Source organism: Papio anubis, chromosome 7 (genome assembly GCF_008728515.1).
Source record: "Papio anubis isolate 15944 chromosome 7, Panubis1.0, whole genome shotgun sequence".
Lineage (NCBI taxonomy): Eukaryota > Metazoa > Chordata > Mammalia > Primates > Cercopithecidae > Papio > Papio anubis.
In genome coordinates this window covers 157,515,122-157,533,188 of record NC_044982.1, presented here as the reverse complement: position 1 = coordinate 157,533,188, position 18,067 = coordinate 157,515,122, and the positions used below count along the sequence as shown (strand labels likewise).

General features: G+C 48.5%; 1 protein-coding gene across 2 annotated transcripts in view; it reads right to left on the bottom strand.

The window, feature by feature from the left end:
• Positions 1–18,067, bottom strand: part of OCA2 (OCA2 melanosomal transmembrane protein) — a 346,597-nt gene that overhangs the window by 267,077 nt on the left and 61,453 nt on the right. For both annotated transcript variants that reach the window (XM_003900679.3, XM_017960451.3), the window contains 4 exons: positions 12,807–12,905; positions 8,579–8,767; positions 5,593–5,650; positions 2,720–2,792 (listed from right to left, as the gene is read on the bottom strand). In XM_003900679.3, the coding sequence (XP_003900728.2) occupies positions 2,720–2,792; positions 5,593–5,650; positions 8,579–8,767; positions 12,807–12,905 (419 nt within the window). The remainder of the gene's footprint in view (positions 1–2,719; positions 2,793–5,592; positions 5,651–8,578; positions 8,768–12,806; positions 12,906–18,067) is intronic.

The window sequence follows — 18,067 nt, the reverse complement described above, 5'->3', positions numbered from 1 at the left end:
CCAACCAGCCCGAGGCCCCTCCTACCTCACGTCTACACTGCGCGCCCTTTGAATGAGAATCACCTTGTCAGGGGCGGGGTCCAGCTGGCTTCCCCTCCTCCCCAAGCAGACCTCAGGCCTGCAGCCTTCACAAAGCTCAGGGTCTTTCGAGAGGGTCCGTGAGTTTCCAGAAACCGCTGTTAATCCCTGGGAACGCCGGGAACGCTGCCCTTTTCCAAGGAGCCTGCTGGAGGTTCAAATCACCCCCATCGTGGCTGGTGACCCATCGTCCCCCTGCGGCCTTCAGCTCTCCCAGGCTCTCTCCCTCTTCGTCCAAATTCCAAGGCCAGGCAGGGAGCAGGCGAGAACTCCCTGCCCCCACCCATCCCCACCCCTGCCAAGAAAGGCAAGCTGGCCTGCCCCCTGCGGGGATGCACTCAGGCCGCAGGGCCCCGCGTGGGCCTGGGGCACTCAGGCTGCTCGAGAAGGAACTCGGCAAAATGCCTTAGAATAAAGGGGGCACCCTGGGTCCCGGGTGGGATGAACAGAGGGCTGAGGCTATCGTCCCATCTTGGTGCCCTAAGCTGTCGTGCTGGCCTCTGTGATCTCCACTGACTGATCAGGTTCAGTGCCAGTGTTCCCCGAAATCTCCCCCTCCTGCCTGAGTCCCACTGAGGACGGTTTTTGGACAGGATCCCGCCTCCCCCTTCAGGTTCTTGGGTCAGCCTGGCGGCTGGCTGCTCTATCTCCCCTGCCCTCTGCGGGAAGTCGTGCCCAGGAGGGCGGCGTGTCCTGGGAACTTCATGAGGGGTCCAGGAACACAGGGCACGTCTTGCCTTTCTTCATCCTGGGGAAGCGATGCAGAGGTCGAGGCCCAAGAATGAGAAACAAAGTCTGTCAGCATCACACAGCTCATTGGTTCTCTCACTCGGAGATACTTTAAGGCTCAGGCACAGTTTTAAAGTGATGAAGAAAATACAAACACGTGCACACGCGCTCTGCTGACATCAGCACCGCCCTGACCCCAATGGAAGTGGGAGCTTCTAAAACTGTGGGTGCCTCTGTCCACGGAGCAGAGGGAAGCACAAACCATGACCAGTGACCAGAAAGCCTCCAGCGCCAGGCCTTTCTGGAAGGCTGCTGGGCAGGTCGCTGGCTGAGGAGAGGGTGCCCTGGGAAGATGCAGTGAGACTGCCAGAAGGACGACAGAAACCAAGGCTACGCAACCAATGACAGCAACTGCAAGGAAAGCAAGCCAGTTTCCTAAAATTTCAGTTCACTGAGGCTATCAAGTAAGTAGACTAAAGAAAAAAACATCTTGCCATTTAGCTAACTAAATTAATTCCTTTTTAAATAATAATCATCAAAAATATTTGGCCTGATCAGAGCACCCCATCGGAGGGTCCCACCTCTCCAGGACCCTCCCCGGAAGCCCGCCACCCTAGCAGCACCAGGGGCTTCAGGGACCTTCATGCACAGACACCTTACTGACCACGTTCATTCCAAAAGAGGTTCTGGACCCCTGCGGGAGAGCTGGGAAACAGCGCTCCCACCCTTTCACCCAGAAAAGGCTGGGCGGACATCAGTTAACCGCCCACTCCTGATCCCAGAATGAGGCTGCAGCAGAAACAACTCGCCTGAAATCTAGAGGAAAACAGGTGACTGTAGGGAGAGGCGGCTTCCCTGGGACAGGTGCCAGCCCCACACTTCGGAATCAGGCAGGATTCAACCAGAAAATGTACACATTGCTCAAGGTCAAGTGTGGGCTCACATGAGCGTGGCAGCCCCTGAGAGCCACAGATGGAGGTGTTCACATCTTCTCACAGGCTTTTCCTCCAGGAACCCCAGCGGACGCTCCCCAGGAAGACAGGAAGCCCGGGGAAGATCCTGGGAAAGCATCCCCCGGTGATGCCAAGCTTCACCCTCTCCCGCTGCCTCTATCTCCCCTAAAGAGCAAAGGCCCTCATTTGCTCGGGAAGTGCATCAGATCTGGCAGCCGGAGGGTGCAGTGGGAATTCCTGCAGCTACGAGAAGGCAGGAGGGGAAAAAAGTAGCTCTTACCCCAGTGGCAGGGGTGGGCATAGAGCAAGGTCTAGCAGACAGCTGGAAGGGCGCCCAGCAATTCTGAGTGTCCAGTGCACCGCAGGTTGCCACAGCAACCGCAAACCTCAACACAGCCGAATTCTTGCTAGATTTACATGAACCCTCCAACTAATGCCTGCAGAAGTCAAGGCATGCTCATCTCGAAGCTTAAACACCACTGGCCTCTGTGTCTACTATCCTACAGGATGTGTATGACTTCTGACGAAAAATTCTGAGGCATGCAAGACGGCCAGAGCAAGCACAGCAGGAGGTGCTGCGGCAGTCACCAGAGCCGGGTGACACAGCCAGGATGGCATGAACTGGAAGATGGGTCACGCTGAACGCACAAGAGATGGCGGGGGGAGGAGTGTCCGGGAGCTAGGGAAAGCCAGGTCCTGGCTGGAATGTGCCCTGCTCTCCCCCTTCCTCGCTCGGAGAGCTCCACCACCAACCCCGCCACTGTCTCCCTGGAGCTCCCCGCCCCTCTGTCCTGAGACCTCATCTCTCATCAAACATCTGGAGAAACAATATTCAGGTGGGTGGGAATGGTAATGGCCTGTGCCGTGGCCTTCAGCAGCAGTCACAACCGTCCGTAGTGTCTCCTTGCGTTTCAGATCTCAGCCAGGCGGCCGGCCATCTCAGAGTGGATTTTGGATACAGTAGTTCTCCAGCGGTGACAAGGCCAACAGCTGCCAGAGCTTTCCTTGATCCGGATACAGGCTGAACAAAATCTGTAAGAATCAGAAACGTTGAATGACGGAGGTGTGGTATGACAGCAGGAAGGTAGAAATCATTCTGATAACAGTTGAAAACGGATGTGATGATGGGGCTACTGTGTGTATCCAGAACACAGCAGCTTACTCAGAATAGCTTTGTCTTAAATATTAAAATATTCTGATTCATTATTCTGATTCATTACAGTGTTCAGCTACAATGGGCTCTGATTATTGATAACTGCCAATTTTAAGGATTAAATGCCTGGCCATAAAATTAAATCATCAAAGAGGTACAAATGCGGTTTTCTCACATTGGAGAATAAAGGAATATGACCCCTCTAATGGTTAGAGCATGTGTTTGTGGTAGTAGGTGTTTGTGAAATTTGCAAAGCACCTTATACACCATCAAAAAGTAAATTAAACTGATGATAACATGAGATTATAGAAATTCAAATCATTCCTCAAATTCCATTTTGGATATATCCACAAATCACCTAAAGTCCATCTCACAGAAGAAGGCTAAGACTGGACACAGCTCAGGTCAGCTCTTAGGGACCAGGGGAGACCTGGCCCACCCAGCCTGGTTCCTTTGAAATCTTAGAGCACCTGCCAGGCCCTGCTGAGCAGTGGGGCTTCAGAACCACACATTCATGTGAGTAGGAAGTGGCAAGGCAAATTGGTAGCCAAAAATATCAAATCGTGAAGCTTTCAGAGCTCAATGTAATTGGTTTTCCTTTTCTAGCACAGGTTTCCTTTCTCCGGGTCACAGATCTCCTCCCTCACGGGTTGGTTATTAAGAAGTTGACTGTACTCAGCTCAACGCAATCAGCACTGACTTCATACACCACCCTGCTGTCCTCATGTCGCAGCTGAGAGCTGACCCAGGGCCACAGACATTCCTGCACGCACACAGAGCCACAACACACGTCACGCGTGCAGGTCATGAAACAGCCAGCAACAGCCACACACATCATGCACAGGGGGCCCTGTCACCAGGGCAGGCTGCATGGGAGAGCACATCATGGAACACAGCTCAGACCCACCCTTGCCCACCACTACAGTCACACCCCCACCACAACAGCACCTACCACCCACTGTGGTCTCCCAACAACTGCCCATGCACACCATCTTAGAGCAACACTCAAAAGTGGCACTCACCCAAAACAGCTCCGCAAAGCACAAGCACAACCTATCATGGTCACACACCACAACCTACACAGCTCACACAGGTGCACACACAGAGACACGCAGCAGGCACAGGGGACCACACACAACCTACACAGCTCACACTGGTGCACATACACAAACACAGAGCAGGCACAGGGATCACACAACCACACGCAGACATGACACACAGTCACAGACAGGAGACCACATACCCACCTGCACACACACAGACACACAACAAGAGACAGGGGCCACACACCCACCTGGACACACACAGACACACGAGAGACAGGGGACCACACACCCACCTGTACACACACAACCAGAGACAGGAGACTACACACTCACACACGCACACACACAAGAGACGGGAAACCACACACCCACCTGCACACACACAGACACACAACCAGAGACAGGAGACCATACACCCACACGCACACACACAACCAGAGACGGGACCACACACCCACCTGCACTCACACAGACACACAACCAGACGGGAAACCACACACCCACCTGGACACACACAGACACGAGACAGTGGGCCACACACACCCACCTGTACACACACAGACCGCACAACCAGAGACAGAGGAGACCACACCCCACCTGTACACACACAGACACACACAACCAGGAGACAAGGGGGCCACACCCACCTACACACGAACCACACTTAACCAGAGACAGAGAGGACCACACCCACCTGCACACACACAGACATGCAACCAAGAGACAGGAAGTCCACACCCACCTGCACACACACAGACAGCATGAAAAAACAAGAGACAGGGGCCACACACCCACTCACTGGGCAAATGTATTTTGAGTGCCACTATGTGACCCTGACTTAGGCTACATCAGGCCACAGAGCACACCAAGGCTGGCAGTGGGACTCATGGCTGTCACCTCAGAGGGCACAGAGGTGGCCCTGCGGCCCTGGCTCCTGCTTGGGCTCCTGTGCCTTTCCCCTGGTGGGTCCATCTGCTGGGACCCCTCCAGTGAAGAACAGCACCGCCCACTGCCATGGGCTCACCAACGCAGCCCTCGCCCTCCCCTCGTTCCCACACCCTGTTGCCTACGAGGGCATCTGACGTTGGTTTGGCTCCAGAATGTGTCCGTTGTGAATATTCATGTATTTGAAAGGATGGAGATGTCTGGGCAAATAAAATCAGAGACACCTCCCCAGAGGGGGCAAACTTCAGAGCTTCAACACACACCGCTGGACAGAGGCCCAGCGCACAATCTCAAAGGGGCACTGAGACACTCTGGGCTCTCCACGATCTCCAGATGTGTCCCAACACACATGAAGAGTGCTACTGTCCGGGGCTGAACAGGGAAGTGGGAAACCACTCGAGGAGGGAAGCGAGCCCCACAGCCAGCTACCCGGCCTTCCACATGGCAACACCATGCTGCCCGGCTTCTGCTGTGTGACTGGGACCACAGCAGAGGGCACAGCTGCGGCCCTCAACCCCCTCAGCCCGCTGCCCCACAACCCTCGCATCTCCTCCAAAGAAAGTCAGATAATCAGGTGAAGAGGGCCAGGCACTAAGCCCCACATCTCAGGTTCCCCCTGCTATACAGCCAAAGGCACACAGGGCTTCCACGGACCCAACAGCAGTGCTGGGGCAGCCACGGTACTCACAGAGCACAGCACCACAAAGACAAACAGGCCCGTGACTTTCAGCCACTGCACACAGCGCCTGCAAGAGAAAAGGTAGGATCTTAGTGGCAAGGGCAGCAGTCCCGTTGCCCAGACTCAGACACCTTTCTGCAGCCTCTTCCATCTCACAGCATGTGTTTTGAATTCTTTCCAAACGTGATATGAGGGAGAACACCCTCATATCAGTGACCAGTGAACCTACAGCCCCATCCAAAGGAACATGGTGGAGGTTCCAGAGGAGAACAAAGTTCACCAAAGTGTTTGCACATAGCTTGTTGTTCGGGAAACTAAAGTTCAAGATTTGAGACTCTTTGATAGCTGTTTAAAGCCTCCCGTTTCCTGGAAAAAAGTAAACTGAATGCCTTACCTTGTCTTTCTGATTCATATTTATCAATTATTTTCCCCTAAGTTTTCTGAAAGGTAGGAATACAGATTGATCATCAAATACAAAAACGAATAACTTAAGAAAGAAATTGTTATGCTGTTACTGGCTGTACCAGCAGAGTCTCTTAAGAATTCCTTAGGCGATAACTTAATTAACCATCAAGCCACACACTCGGCCCCTACCAAGGACCTCTAAAGCCATTCCGGCCCCCTCAGCATTACCCATTTCTTAACCATGACCCCCAGGCCCTACATGAACCAGAGCCTGGTCTGCACTCTCCTGCCCTTCTGTTCCACCAACATCCTTGCTGCACCCAGACAGGACCACAGGGCCTTTGCCCTGCCAGGATGCTCCCTGACTGCAGTCCTCCCGTCATGCCCATCTCTGTTCACTCAGCAGCCAGACCCCATCGCCCAATGGCACCATCACCGCCCAGTCAGGTTGTGCTCTCCCACCAGCTGTTCCGTGAGGGCAGGCACTACAGCGTTTCTGCTTTGTCCCCACACACGGAAGGATGCTAGTACATAGCCCATGCTTGATGTATGTGTGTAGAATGAAGTTAAGAAACTCCATGTTGGAACATCTTTTTAATACTCTCCTCAGTTAAGTTTCATCTGTCTTTGAAAACCTTCTTTCTGATCCTTTGAAAATGGTAAAATCTTGTTTTGCATTCTCTTAGATTTAATGAATTTGATGAATAATCAGTTCACGCTTCCCAATTATGATTCAACAGCTCCTACTTAAATAGGAATCAAAATGACATTTATTTTTAAAGCATGAAGCATTAATTGAGCTATTCTAAATACAAATTTTTTTCTACATAACTGACATCTGCAGCAGAGCTGACAACCCAAAATAAAAGGTTTTTTACAAGATTCTTCACTGATCACGCATGGTACTTTTTAGACATGTTATAAAGAATGGCGCTAACGTCTTTCAGTTCAGTGGCAAGCTCAAAGGCAAATACTCCATGAATCAGAGAAGATAAAACAAGCACTGAATGCAGAAGTCTCAAATGTACTTGATTCTATTTTTCCACGTTGTGGGACAGCTGAGGACACGGCAGCCTCGGGAGTGGGAGGGGTCACCATTCAGCTGGGAAAAGGCTGAACAGTGTCAGGGTTTGCCATCTTGTTGACCCACGGCGCCAGAACTGCACTCACACAATTTCACCCAACTCCCATAATCTCATAGCGGATTCACCGGCCAAATGTTTACTGCACCCACGGGGGGGGCTGAGACCCCGTCTCATCAGGAAGCAGCTACATGCGGGTGGGAGTCACAGTGGGAAGAGACAGCTCCATGTCAAGCAGCGGAGCGAGGGATCTGGGATCGAATCCCTGCCCCTTGGCTTGGCTCAGTGTGGCCTTGGGCAAAACTCGAGGCACCCCCCGTGAACCTCCCAGGATTGCTGGGAAGATGCATAGGACAGCGGCTCCCCCACGTACCGCGGGGAGTCTGAGGCGGGCCTCTCCGCACCCCGGGAGGTGCACCTGGAGCGTGCAGGCGGGCACACTTCCAACCAACCGCGAGCATCTTCAGAGAAGACGGGTCCCCAGGCACAGACGCTAACATTTGACGACTGAGTAGTGTTTTTTCACTTATCTAGGGCTTTCGCACTTACTATCTTAGTGAAAGCCCGCGAGATGCCACAGAGCCAGGAGCGCAAGCGCGACAGGGCACAGCTGCGCGGCCAGGCCAGGCCCTGCCACGGGCGCTCAGCGACGTCAGGGCGGATCCAGAATGAAAGCCCACAGGTCCGGGCTCCCAAACCTCGTTCTGTCCCGGAAATGCTGCTTTCAAACATGTCCCTCTCAAAAGAACCCTTTCAAATGAACTGGCGCATGGGAGGAAACCCAGCAGATAAACAAGGTGGCAAGGTGAGAGCGCTCCGGCCCGCGCGCACCCTGGGCCTCCCGCGCATGCGCGCCCCAGGCCTGCACCCGCACGCGTACCCCACTCCCACGCCCGCCGTCTCCTGCGCATGCGCATCCCCGCCCCCATTCCTCCCACACGCATGCGCACCGTCCACTTTCTCGCTGCAGCTCCGCTTCCTCAGGCATGGCTCTGTGCTCCGTGTGCCCAAGACAAAGGCTTACACATTAATGGTTTTCCAACGGATCGTAAGTTCTAAAATGTTTCCAGCCTTAACAGGGTTTCTGGGGCCCACAGCACAGGAGGGAACCGCACCCCTCAGGCTGTGCGCTGAGCCAGACCCACTCCTTCCTCAGTAACTGCAAAGGTGTATCGACTTCGCAACGCCATGGGACCCCTGAAGCAAACAGATCCTATTTGCAAACCTAAAGGCCGTGAAGACCCCAGCCCCACCAGCAGGAAGGAGAGGAGTGTACTGTGTCAATCATTTAGGGTTGTCCTCTCAGGCGCTGCATGATTTGCAGGCCGCCTTAAATGTCTCCCTAGGCCCGGGTGAAAATAAATCACCTTGACGGAAAAGCACAGCCTGGCCAGATGGACAAAACTCATCCTCTTCTTCACCCTGCTGGTTTGAAAGATGGAGGGGGCACGCAGGACGCGATGTGCGGCCGGCGCTGCTGCCAGGGTGGGCACCCCACGTCTGCCTACCTCAGCTTGGAAAGACGGAGCCGGACGTGCGGGCTGTCTAGAAGGTCCCCCTTCTCCGAGGAGGCAGACGCAGACAGACCAGACACCTCCCTGCTCAGCAGGTACCTTCGCTCCCAATCAGCAGAGCCGTCTTCCCAAGACTCTTCCGCAGTGATGAACTCTGGATGGTAAACAGGTATGCACCGTGACCTGGAAAGCAAGAGAGGTGTGGTTATTTCTCCTGAAATAGTAATGGCTGCAAAGCAAGCTTTCCTCTGAGTCCTGACTGTGTGAAATGGCGCAGAATCAACCCTGGTCTTTCCAAGGACCACAGACAGTGGCCCACTCACATACTGGTGGGAATGGTTTTTTTGTGACCTCACGGAACACTTAGGTCAAAGGAAGTTTCCTGGAGTCACTAAAGTCTTCAAAATGAATTGTGGGCCTTCAAGAAACCAGCTTTTTCTGAGTTTGGGACTTTCCAAGAAAGCTGTTTCTGGCTCAGACCAGTTCCCGCTGATTTCAGCGTTTGCTTTTTCACTGCACGCGTTCCAGTAGTCAATACCTAGATGTGTGAGATTTGCCCAGGCTGAGGGGTGTCAGTTTTTCCTCCTCTGTGTAGATCTCCTTCTGCAGTGGAGCTGTAGGAAAAGTGGCCTACCTGGCTTCCCACACAACATCCACAGAAGCACAAGCAGGAAGAGGGAACATTAGTATCTAACTAGACAGGCCAAGAATGGGGCCTATATCTAGATGACTCAACGGGAATCATAAACTTTTCTCAAAATTACTTGAAAACACATCCATTTACTTTTGGAATTTTTGTTGTTGTTGTTTTGTTTTGTTTTTCTTGAGACAGAGTCTTGCTCTGTCACCCAGGATGGAGTGCAGTGATGCAATTTCAGCTCACTGCAACCTCTGCCTCCCAAGTTCAAGCGATTCTCCTGCCTCAGCCTCCCCAGTAGCTAGGATTACAGGCACACGCCACCACACCTGGCTAATTTTTGTATTTTTAGTAGAGATGGGGTTTCATCATGTTGGCCAGGCTAGTCTCAAACTCCTGACCTCAAGTGATCTGACTGCCTTGGCCTCCCAAAGTGCTGGGATGTATAGTCATGAGCCACTGTACAGAGCCTCCATTTACTTTTGGTTGAATCCCTGACCTTCTGATCAATTCCTTCCGTTTAGATGCACTTGACTCTTAAAAGGTTGTACCAAAAGCCAGAATTTTCATGTATCACATAGAATATTCTTGGGATCACAATACTGACGTTAACAGATGTGATCTGTGATAGACTGGAATGGAGCCAGCTCAATGGGGCATTGTGATACTCCTGAACACTTACGACTGCTTTAGAAGTGGTTCACAAGGAAAAATATTCAGAAGAAGCAGCCCAGAGACGCCAATTAGGCTGTGTATAACCAATGTGTAACAAGATAACACGACTTTGAAAATAGTCGATAATCCGATCAATTTTGTGATTGGAAAATGCTCAGGTGTGTGAGAAATAATATCACACCAACTGCTGAAAAAAACACAACTGTAACAAAATTGGAACAAAAAAAACCTTTTCTTCTATGAAGAAAGAGGAAAGCAAGTTAATGTCATTGCCTTCTAGAGCAGTGCTGCGCAATAGAACTTTCTGTGGTGATAGAAATGTTCACTTCCCTGTCCAGTATGGCAGCCACATGTGCTGTTGGTCACTTGAAGTGTGGCTAGTACAACTGAAGAAGTGAATGTTTAATGTTAATTAATTTAAATTTAAATAACCATCTGCAAAGAGTGGCTACCAGTTGTCAGTGCAGATACAGGGCATGCTCTGACCTTTGTACCACACATTCCTGCTCTCAACACCCTTAAAAGAATACTTCTGAAAATACGTAAATCAAGGGATATTATCCTAATAAGCCATTTGATCAGATTAAAACTGCAACAAAATAAAGTTGATCAAAGTAAAGTATGAAAAAGACATTCCTACCACCAATACCTTAATTAGCAAAAAGAGAAAAGGAATACATTTTGTAAGCAAAGCTGACCCATGTTCTACTCCCTTGAAATGGTTTTTGTGACATGAGGCCCAGCTCAGCCTCCCAGGGCGTGTCTGTGCTCCGCATGCCAGGAAAAATGCTTACGCATTAATGGTTTTCCAATGAACTGCAAATTCTAAAATGTCGCAGGCCTTCACAATTCACCAAGTAATTCAACAGAAAGCATTAAGGGAATAGGTGTGTGAAGTCTTTGTCTTAAGTTATTAATTAGGAGCAATGGAACATAATTAAGTTATCCTCCAGTACAGAAGCTTGAAGCAGCTGGGTCAGTGGAAATGCCTCAGCTTACACTCCTTACCCATCCAGTCACTGAGGGGCTGGTGGCAGGGACTGTGCTAGGTGCCAGGATGCACGATGAAGAGGGCACAGGCTGGCTGACATAACCACAGATAGCACACAGGCCAGTCTGGAAGTAAGGGCATGAATGCAGTGTTTGAGAGCACAGGAGAAGCACTGACTCTTGGTGGGTGCGGCAGAAACAACCAAGGGTTCTCAAAGGAAGTGACATCTGAATGCCCTTGACAGGAGTAGGACTGACTGCCCTGGAGAGACAGAGAGGGAAGGAGTTTCCTCTAGTCAAGGGCTTCCTGTGAACAAATCATCCCTGCACTGAGAAGTAATAAATCCAGATGCCTGCATCCCATCCAAATCCTGTGAGCAGGAGTATTTGGAGGCTGAGGACAGGAATGCACATGGCGTGCAAGCCCCACCTAAAGTGTGAAGCCTGGCCCCCTGCCCTGGCTGCAGACTGGGCTGGGGAGAGACGAGGCAGCTCCTTGGAAGCTCAGAGGTGAGTGAAGGAGACACAACAGCCTGCCTGTCAATGCAGGTACACACCAGCAGTGGGCGCCTGTCGATGCAGGTACACACCAGCAGTGGGCGGGGAAAGGAGAATCCATGATGTGCAAATAGGTGATTCACAATCAAAGCTGTTGAAACTTTTAATTATTTTGAGTCTTAAAAGAATGTGATTATGGGATGAGTCACATAAGAGGCAGCTGTGGCCTTCTTTTCTCTGATTCTAGGTTTGCCTTTTTCCTTACCTACATTGTTTTGTAAAGTCTTGTAAAAGACGAACGGGCATCAGAGAAGACCCCTTCCCTCTTCACTGTTGATCTTCATTGATAGATTAACTTCCTTCTTTCTTCTCTCACACAAAGACCTCATGACTATCCCATTGTCTAACATGGAACGTCAAATATACTCTTTGAAATTGAGTATATATTCAGGGGGAGCAAAGCTGTAACTAATCAAATTGCTGTAACTCATAAACCAGCCATGTATGGGAAACGTAGTCCTTCTCCATTTCTTTGTTTTCTGCCTATATGGATAAGAATAAGACCTTAACTTTTCAGTTTTGGAGCACTGATCCCATTCTTTTGGATCCTATGTTTCCCAAATGGCTATCCTCAGCTTTGTGCTTGAATAAATAATTTTAAACTGGGTTCTGATAGTTTTTATTATTTCAGATTGACAGTGACAATGTCACCAAGTTTGTGATGTGCAAGGAGCCCGGAAACATGGAGCAGGTGGCTCAGGCTTCTGGCAGTTTGTTTGCAGAAAGAAAAGAAGATGCAGGCCTGGCCCAAGGCCCTTCATCCCAGAAGGAAGCATCTGTAACTTACCCTCCAGGTCAGTTCTGCTCAGGCAATTCCAGAACCACCCTGATTTGTGTCCAAAAAGGACCTGTAAGTTTGCAGGAAATTAGGTTTTCTTGTGAAACACATATACAGGATTTCTCAACTTCATCACTACTGACATTTGTGCTGGATAGTTCTTTGTGGTGGGGGCTGTCCTGTGCATTGCAGAATGTTTGGCAGCATCCCTGGCCTCTACCCTTAAATGGCAGAAGCATCTCAGCCCTCAGTGTGACAACCAAAAATGTCTCCAGACAATGCCGACCTCACCCCTAGCTGAGAAACCCCAGCCTGGTAAGACAATGCATCAGAGCTTTGTGCACGCATGAGTGTGTGTGTGTGCTGTGCAATTGCTGCAGGGTTATGCTCAAGGCCATCTGGAAATTAATATCCACAGAATATAACCACCCGAATCATGAACATCTACTACAATAAATTGTCAAGGATCTGGCAGAGGTTAAACATGTCCAGTAAAAATTCATATCTCAAGAACTTCTCCAGCATACGTGCCAAGTGCAATGCTCGGAAACTCTTACTTTCATATGACGGGGGAAATATCTCACCCTTTCTCTTGTAAGGAATTCCTCAGCAAAGGAGTGTTTTCTGTAAAGCAGGAATCTTTAGACCTGGAGCTGGACATCTGGGGCAAAGGAGAGTGAGACCTGAAAGAGACAAGGAAGGAAACAGAATCACCAACACAGAAATAACGAATGTGTTCCCAGCACTTGGGCGCTAGATTCAAGAATGTGCCCAAGATTCAGTGATAAATCTTACAAGGAAATTTGCCTAACGGTCTGTCTGAATTGTAAAAGGCTGAAGTTTTAGAAGACACCATAAGAAATACCTCTCCTCCCCAACTCAATTGAAAATGCACAGCAGACACTCGCACAGGAGACCAAATACTACGGGATGACACTTTTAGGCTCGCTTTTGCATTAGCAGGAGATTCAGGCCACCTTTGCTATTTCATGCAGAGCTGCTCCTCAAGAAAAACATTCAGAGGGTGGGACACAGTGGCTCACGCCTGTAATCCCAGCACTTTGTGAAACTGAGGTGGGTGAATCACAAGGTCAGGAGTTCAAGACCAGCCTGGCCAATGTGGTGAAACCCCGCCTCTACTAAAAATACAAAAAAAAAAAAAAAAAAATTAGCCAGGTGTAGTGGTGGGCACCTGTAATACCAGCTACTCTGGAGGTGGAGGCAGAGAATTGCTTCTACTAAAAATACAAAAAAAAAAAAAAATTAGCCAGGTGTAGTGGTGGGCACCTGTAATACCAGCTACTCTGGAGGTGGAGGCAGAGAATTGCTTGAACCCGGGAGGCGGAGGTTGCAGTGAGCCGAGATCACACCACTGCACTCCAGCCTGGGCGACAGAGCAAGATTCCTTATCAAAAAAAAAAAAAAGATTCAGAGCCTTGTTGGCCCTTTTGTAGGCAGAAAATTCTATTTGCTAAAATAACAAGAAATTCACTTTTAAAATATACTAATGGCTGCCATTGGAAGACCAATCAGCAGAAGTCAGGACCAAGGGGTTGGAATGAGACAACAACCAGAATGGCAAGGAGGAAGCTCTCCAAGGACAGCAGCCACAACTGAAGCAAAGCCAAGGTTCGCACTGGGCAGGGTGGTCCTCCACCACACTGGCCTCCCTGCCATATGGAAGGACCACCATAAATGTATCATTCAAATCAGGAGCTTGTTGAACAGGAAGTAACTGCACAGCCACAACTAAGTCCACCGGCATGTATGGTCACCCTCATTAAAGGACACTTGATGTTAAAAGACAACCAGCTTTCCATGAGAAGCTGCAGGAACAATTTTCGTTCCTGATCACTGAGAATATGTCATTTTATATGCTGATGCATTGCCTTTCTTACAGGATCCCAGGCCAGGTAGAGATGCTGTAGATGCTATGAAACATTTGCCCGGGCAAATAACAGTAATTCTTTCTGATCACAAATGCACAATGGAAGAAATTTTAAGAAAAATATTTTTGCTTGCTTCTTTCTCATTCAAGCATTCACCTGTGAGATAGACAATAAGACTCCTGTGGATGAGTAAAACATGGGCCCCTGAGTTGTGTCTAACACCAGCACCATGTCTCTGGGAAGTCAGAAAAGGAGTCTGTCTGGGGCCAGTGAGTATCCGCTGGGCATCACCTCTGGGCAGCACTGGGCCACTTCCCATGGAGAACACAGGTGACTGAGGACTCACCTCAGAGGCTTAATGGCCAGTAGAGGTCAGCATGGCAGGAGAGAGAATTATAAAGTAGGTGCTTTAACTTTGACAAATGAAGGTAGAGAGATTTGGAAGAATCTCTCTGCCCAAGAGATTTAATAATTAGCATACTTTTAGCTGCTCAAACTGGCTTACAGTTGAGATCCTCCCAACCCTGTTTCCCATAACTATAAATCTGTAACTGTAACCCCCTAGGTACATTTAGAAAATGTCATAGTGAGTGGACCAAACAACCAGATGTTTTCTGATACTCCCTGGGGTGGTCTAGGAGAGCTGAGTGTTACGGAGACGGTGACCTTCCTCATATTATTTAACAACCCTGAGCTTCCATTTTCTCAGTCATGCAATGTAGATTAAAAGAAAACAAGGCCAAGCATGGTGGTTCAAACCTGTAATCCCAGCAAGGTGGGAGGATCGATTGAGGCCATGAGTTCAAGACCAGCCTGGGCAACATAGCAAGATCCTATCTCTATGGAAAGTAAAAATAATAAAAAATTATCTGGGCATAGTGGTGCACACTTGTAGTCCTAGCTACTTGGAAGACTGAGGCGGGAGAATCACTTGAGTCCAGGAGTTCAACGGTGCAGTGAGCTATGATGGAGCCACTGCACTCCAGCCTGGAGGAGACCCTCTCACTTTAAAAAAGAAACAAAAACCCTTGGTTTTCTTATATTAACTAAGGAGATGTAAATGGAAAACATAAAGATAGATTGTGGATATTGGTTCACTGAGGTTCATTAGACTGTGAGCTCTTTAAGAATGACTGCCATGTTTTCATCTTGTTTTATTTGGTACTGTAAGTGGCACCCAGGTCAAAGTAAGTTCTTAATAAATACTCAATAATGAGCTGGGCACAGTGGCTCACACATGTAATCTCAGCACTTTGGGAGGTCAAGGCGGGTGGATTGCCTGAGCCTAGGAGTTCACGACAAGCCTGAGCAACATGGCAAAACCCTGTCTTTAAAAAAATTCAAAAATTAGCCAGGTGTGGTGGTGCACGCCTGTAGTCCCAGCTACTGGGAAGGCTGGTGAAGGGCTGATTGCTTGAGCCTGAGAGGTCAAACCTGCAATGAGCTGGGATTGTGCTACTGCACTCCAGCCTAGGCAATAGACCAAGATCCTGTCACAAAAACACATACATACTTAATAATGAATGGGTTAAAACCTAGCAATCACAGCTTATTTGCATGAGATTGGCTTTTTAACTCAAAACAAGTCTCCTAAATCATTAAATCAATAATGTTTATAGACTCAATATTGACCCTCTGAAGAGAGGACAGTGCTCAGGAGGGTGGAGGCACTATTGTTCCTTGGAAAGCGTGACCCATGGGGTCTCAAAAGAGCCCACAGCAGCACCACATCGTGCAGTGAAGCATGACCCACGGGGTCTCAAAAGAGCCCACAGCAGCAGCACGTCGCGCAGCGTGGAGGATTTACCTTCTTGCCACTAAGAAGGAAAATTAGAAATGGGGAAAAATCCAAAGTCCATTTTGTCTTCTCTGTGGTGGCCATATCTGGCTGATTTTTGTTACTGTTTAACATTTACATTTATGCACTTCGTATACACAGAGTATTTTATAATTGTAGTTAAGCATATAGGTAATCATTTCTGAGCTTTTTTATGTAATTATATTTCTAAAAATCCAAAAGTAAAATGAGTTTCACCAGGAAATTTCCTAAAGAGACTTTGGGCCATTCCAATTTAAACTTACCACCATCCAGATACCATTTTCAATGTTCCAAATCCATTCCTCTCTGCAAATAGGGGAAGCACCACGGAGGCCCTGGGGCCCTGTTGCTTGATAGAATCCCTGGCCTGTGACCCAGAGAGCTCACAGATCACATGTAGAGAAGATTCAGGATTGCCCAAAAACATTTTCCAGAGGCTGAAAATAAAAATGGCAGTCCACAAAGCTGAAAGCCCAATTTTTTCTCCTTTTGACTTCAATAAGGCAGAAAATATTGATGCGATCTATATTATTCCTGACTTTTCCTCTTCCGAAAAGATAAATCGCATTGACGTTTTTCTGACTTCACTCTAAGACTGGGCACTGTCTAGTTTTACTAATTTCCGCGTTGTCTGATTTCCCCCATGTCTCAACAAACTCTGTATATACATTTACAAAATCCATATGTATCTATACATTTATATTTATTTTAAAGGAAATTACAGAAGATAACACATAAAACAACTGCACCTGTACATAATTCTATAATTCAGAGATATCCAATGTTAACATTTAGAGAATTTCCTTTCAATGTTTTTTTCCTACATATAGATGAATATTTTTAGGTCAGATTCATACATATGAGTGCAGAGACACACATTCACACATATACATATTCACATATGCAAATTGCTTTGTCCTCTAATCATTCAGCTCAGCTATCTCATTAGCATTTCACAGCTTATCAAATATTAGCTATTCTTCTACAACGTGATTTTAATATCAGCCATCATATTCCATTACTTGGATCATCAAATTAAGCCTGACCATCTGTCTGTTGACGGAAATTTAGGGGATTTCTGGTTTTTTACCTGGATAAATAGCAAACACTATGTGCGTCCTGGTAGATAAGTCTTTGTGTGTGCCTTTAATTCTTTCCTGAGGATAGATTCCTAGAAGTGAGGTCACTGGATCAAGACGTTTCTTGGTGCCTGTGGTCCTCTTGCTGGAAGAGAGCCCATCCCCATTACTCCACGTTTCAGTTACAGGCAGGAACAAATCCCGATCTCCACCAGTCCTGGGTATTAGCCATGTTTAAAATCCTTGAACGGTAAGTTTTAAGCAGCCAGAATTGATGCGTCTGAGGCAGATCCACCATTGCCAAGAACTCTTGCTACCATGATTATTAATAAGACAGGTTCATGCCAGACTGTGCGATGGAAACAGTTTCTTGCGCACGCCTGTGCCTCTTCTGCCCTCTTCTTCAACAGTTTCCTCACCCCTAGACTCCTTAGTTCTTTCTAAATCAAAACACTTAACAGTCCTATGATGTTAGTCCTATCATCATATTGACAAAAAAAAGAGCTAAAAATGTTGAAAATATTGAATACCTAATATATGAACACTTTCAAGAGAATTTACATTTTTAAAGGCCAAAAAAAAGACAATGGTTAGTGCAAACGACAGTCCGGGGAGGTGGTGATTGGGGTACCAGGGGTGGAGGAAGAGGTTTGCCTCAGCCTTTTGTAGGCCCCGTGCCACATAGGCACCATTTATGCAGCCATTGCTGAAGTCAGTTCTGCTTGACAAGATGATGCAGAGCCAATAACAAGGAATGCAAAATGCTTTCACTGCCTTAACCTGTGCATGACCAAATTCACATCCACAGACTCTCCAAGGGATGCTCTGCTCAAGTCATAGGCAGGCTCTTTCCCAGGCACCAGTCAGGAAGACCACAGAGCAGGCAGCAAAGTCGAGAGCCAAGGGCTCAGAAGAGAGGGCAGGTGGCAGATGGCAGATGGCATCAGCCATGCAGAGCCCTGTACAAGAGCTGCTGGGAGTGGGACCAGCCTGGGAGTGGGATCAAGAGAAATCAAAAGAGGGCCAGACTGGGAGTGGGACCAAAATAAATCAGGCAG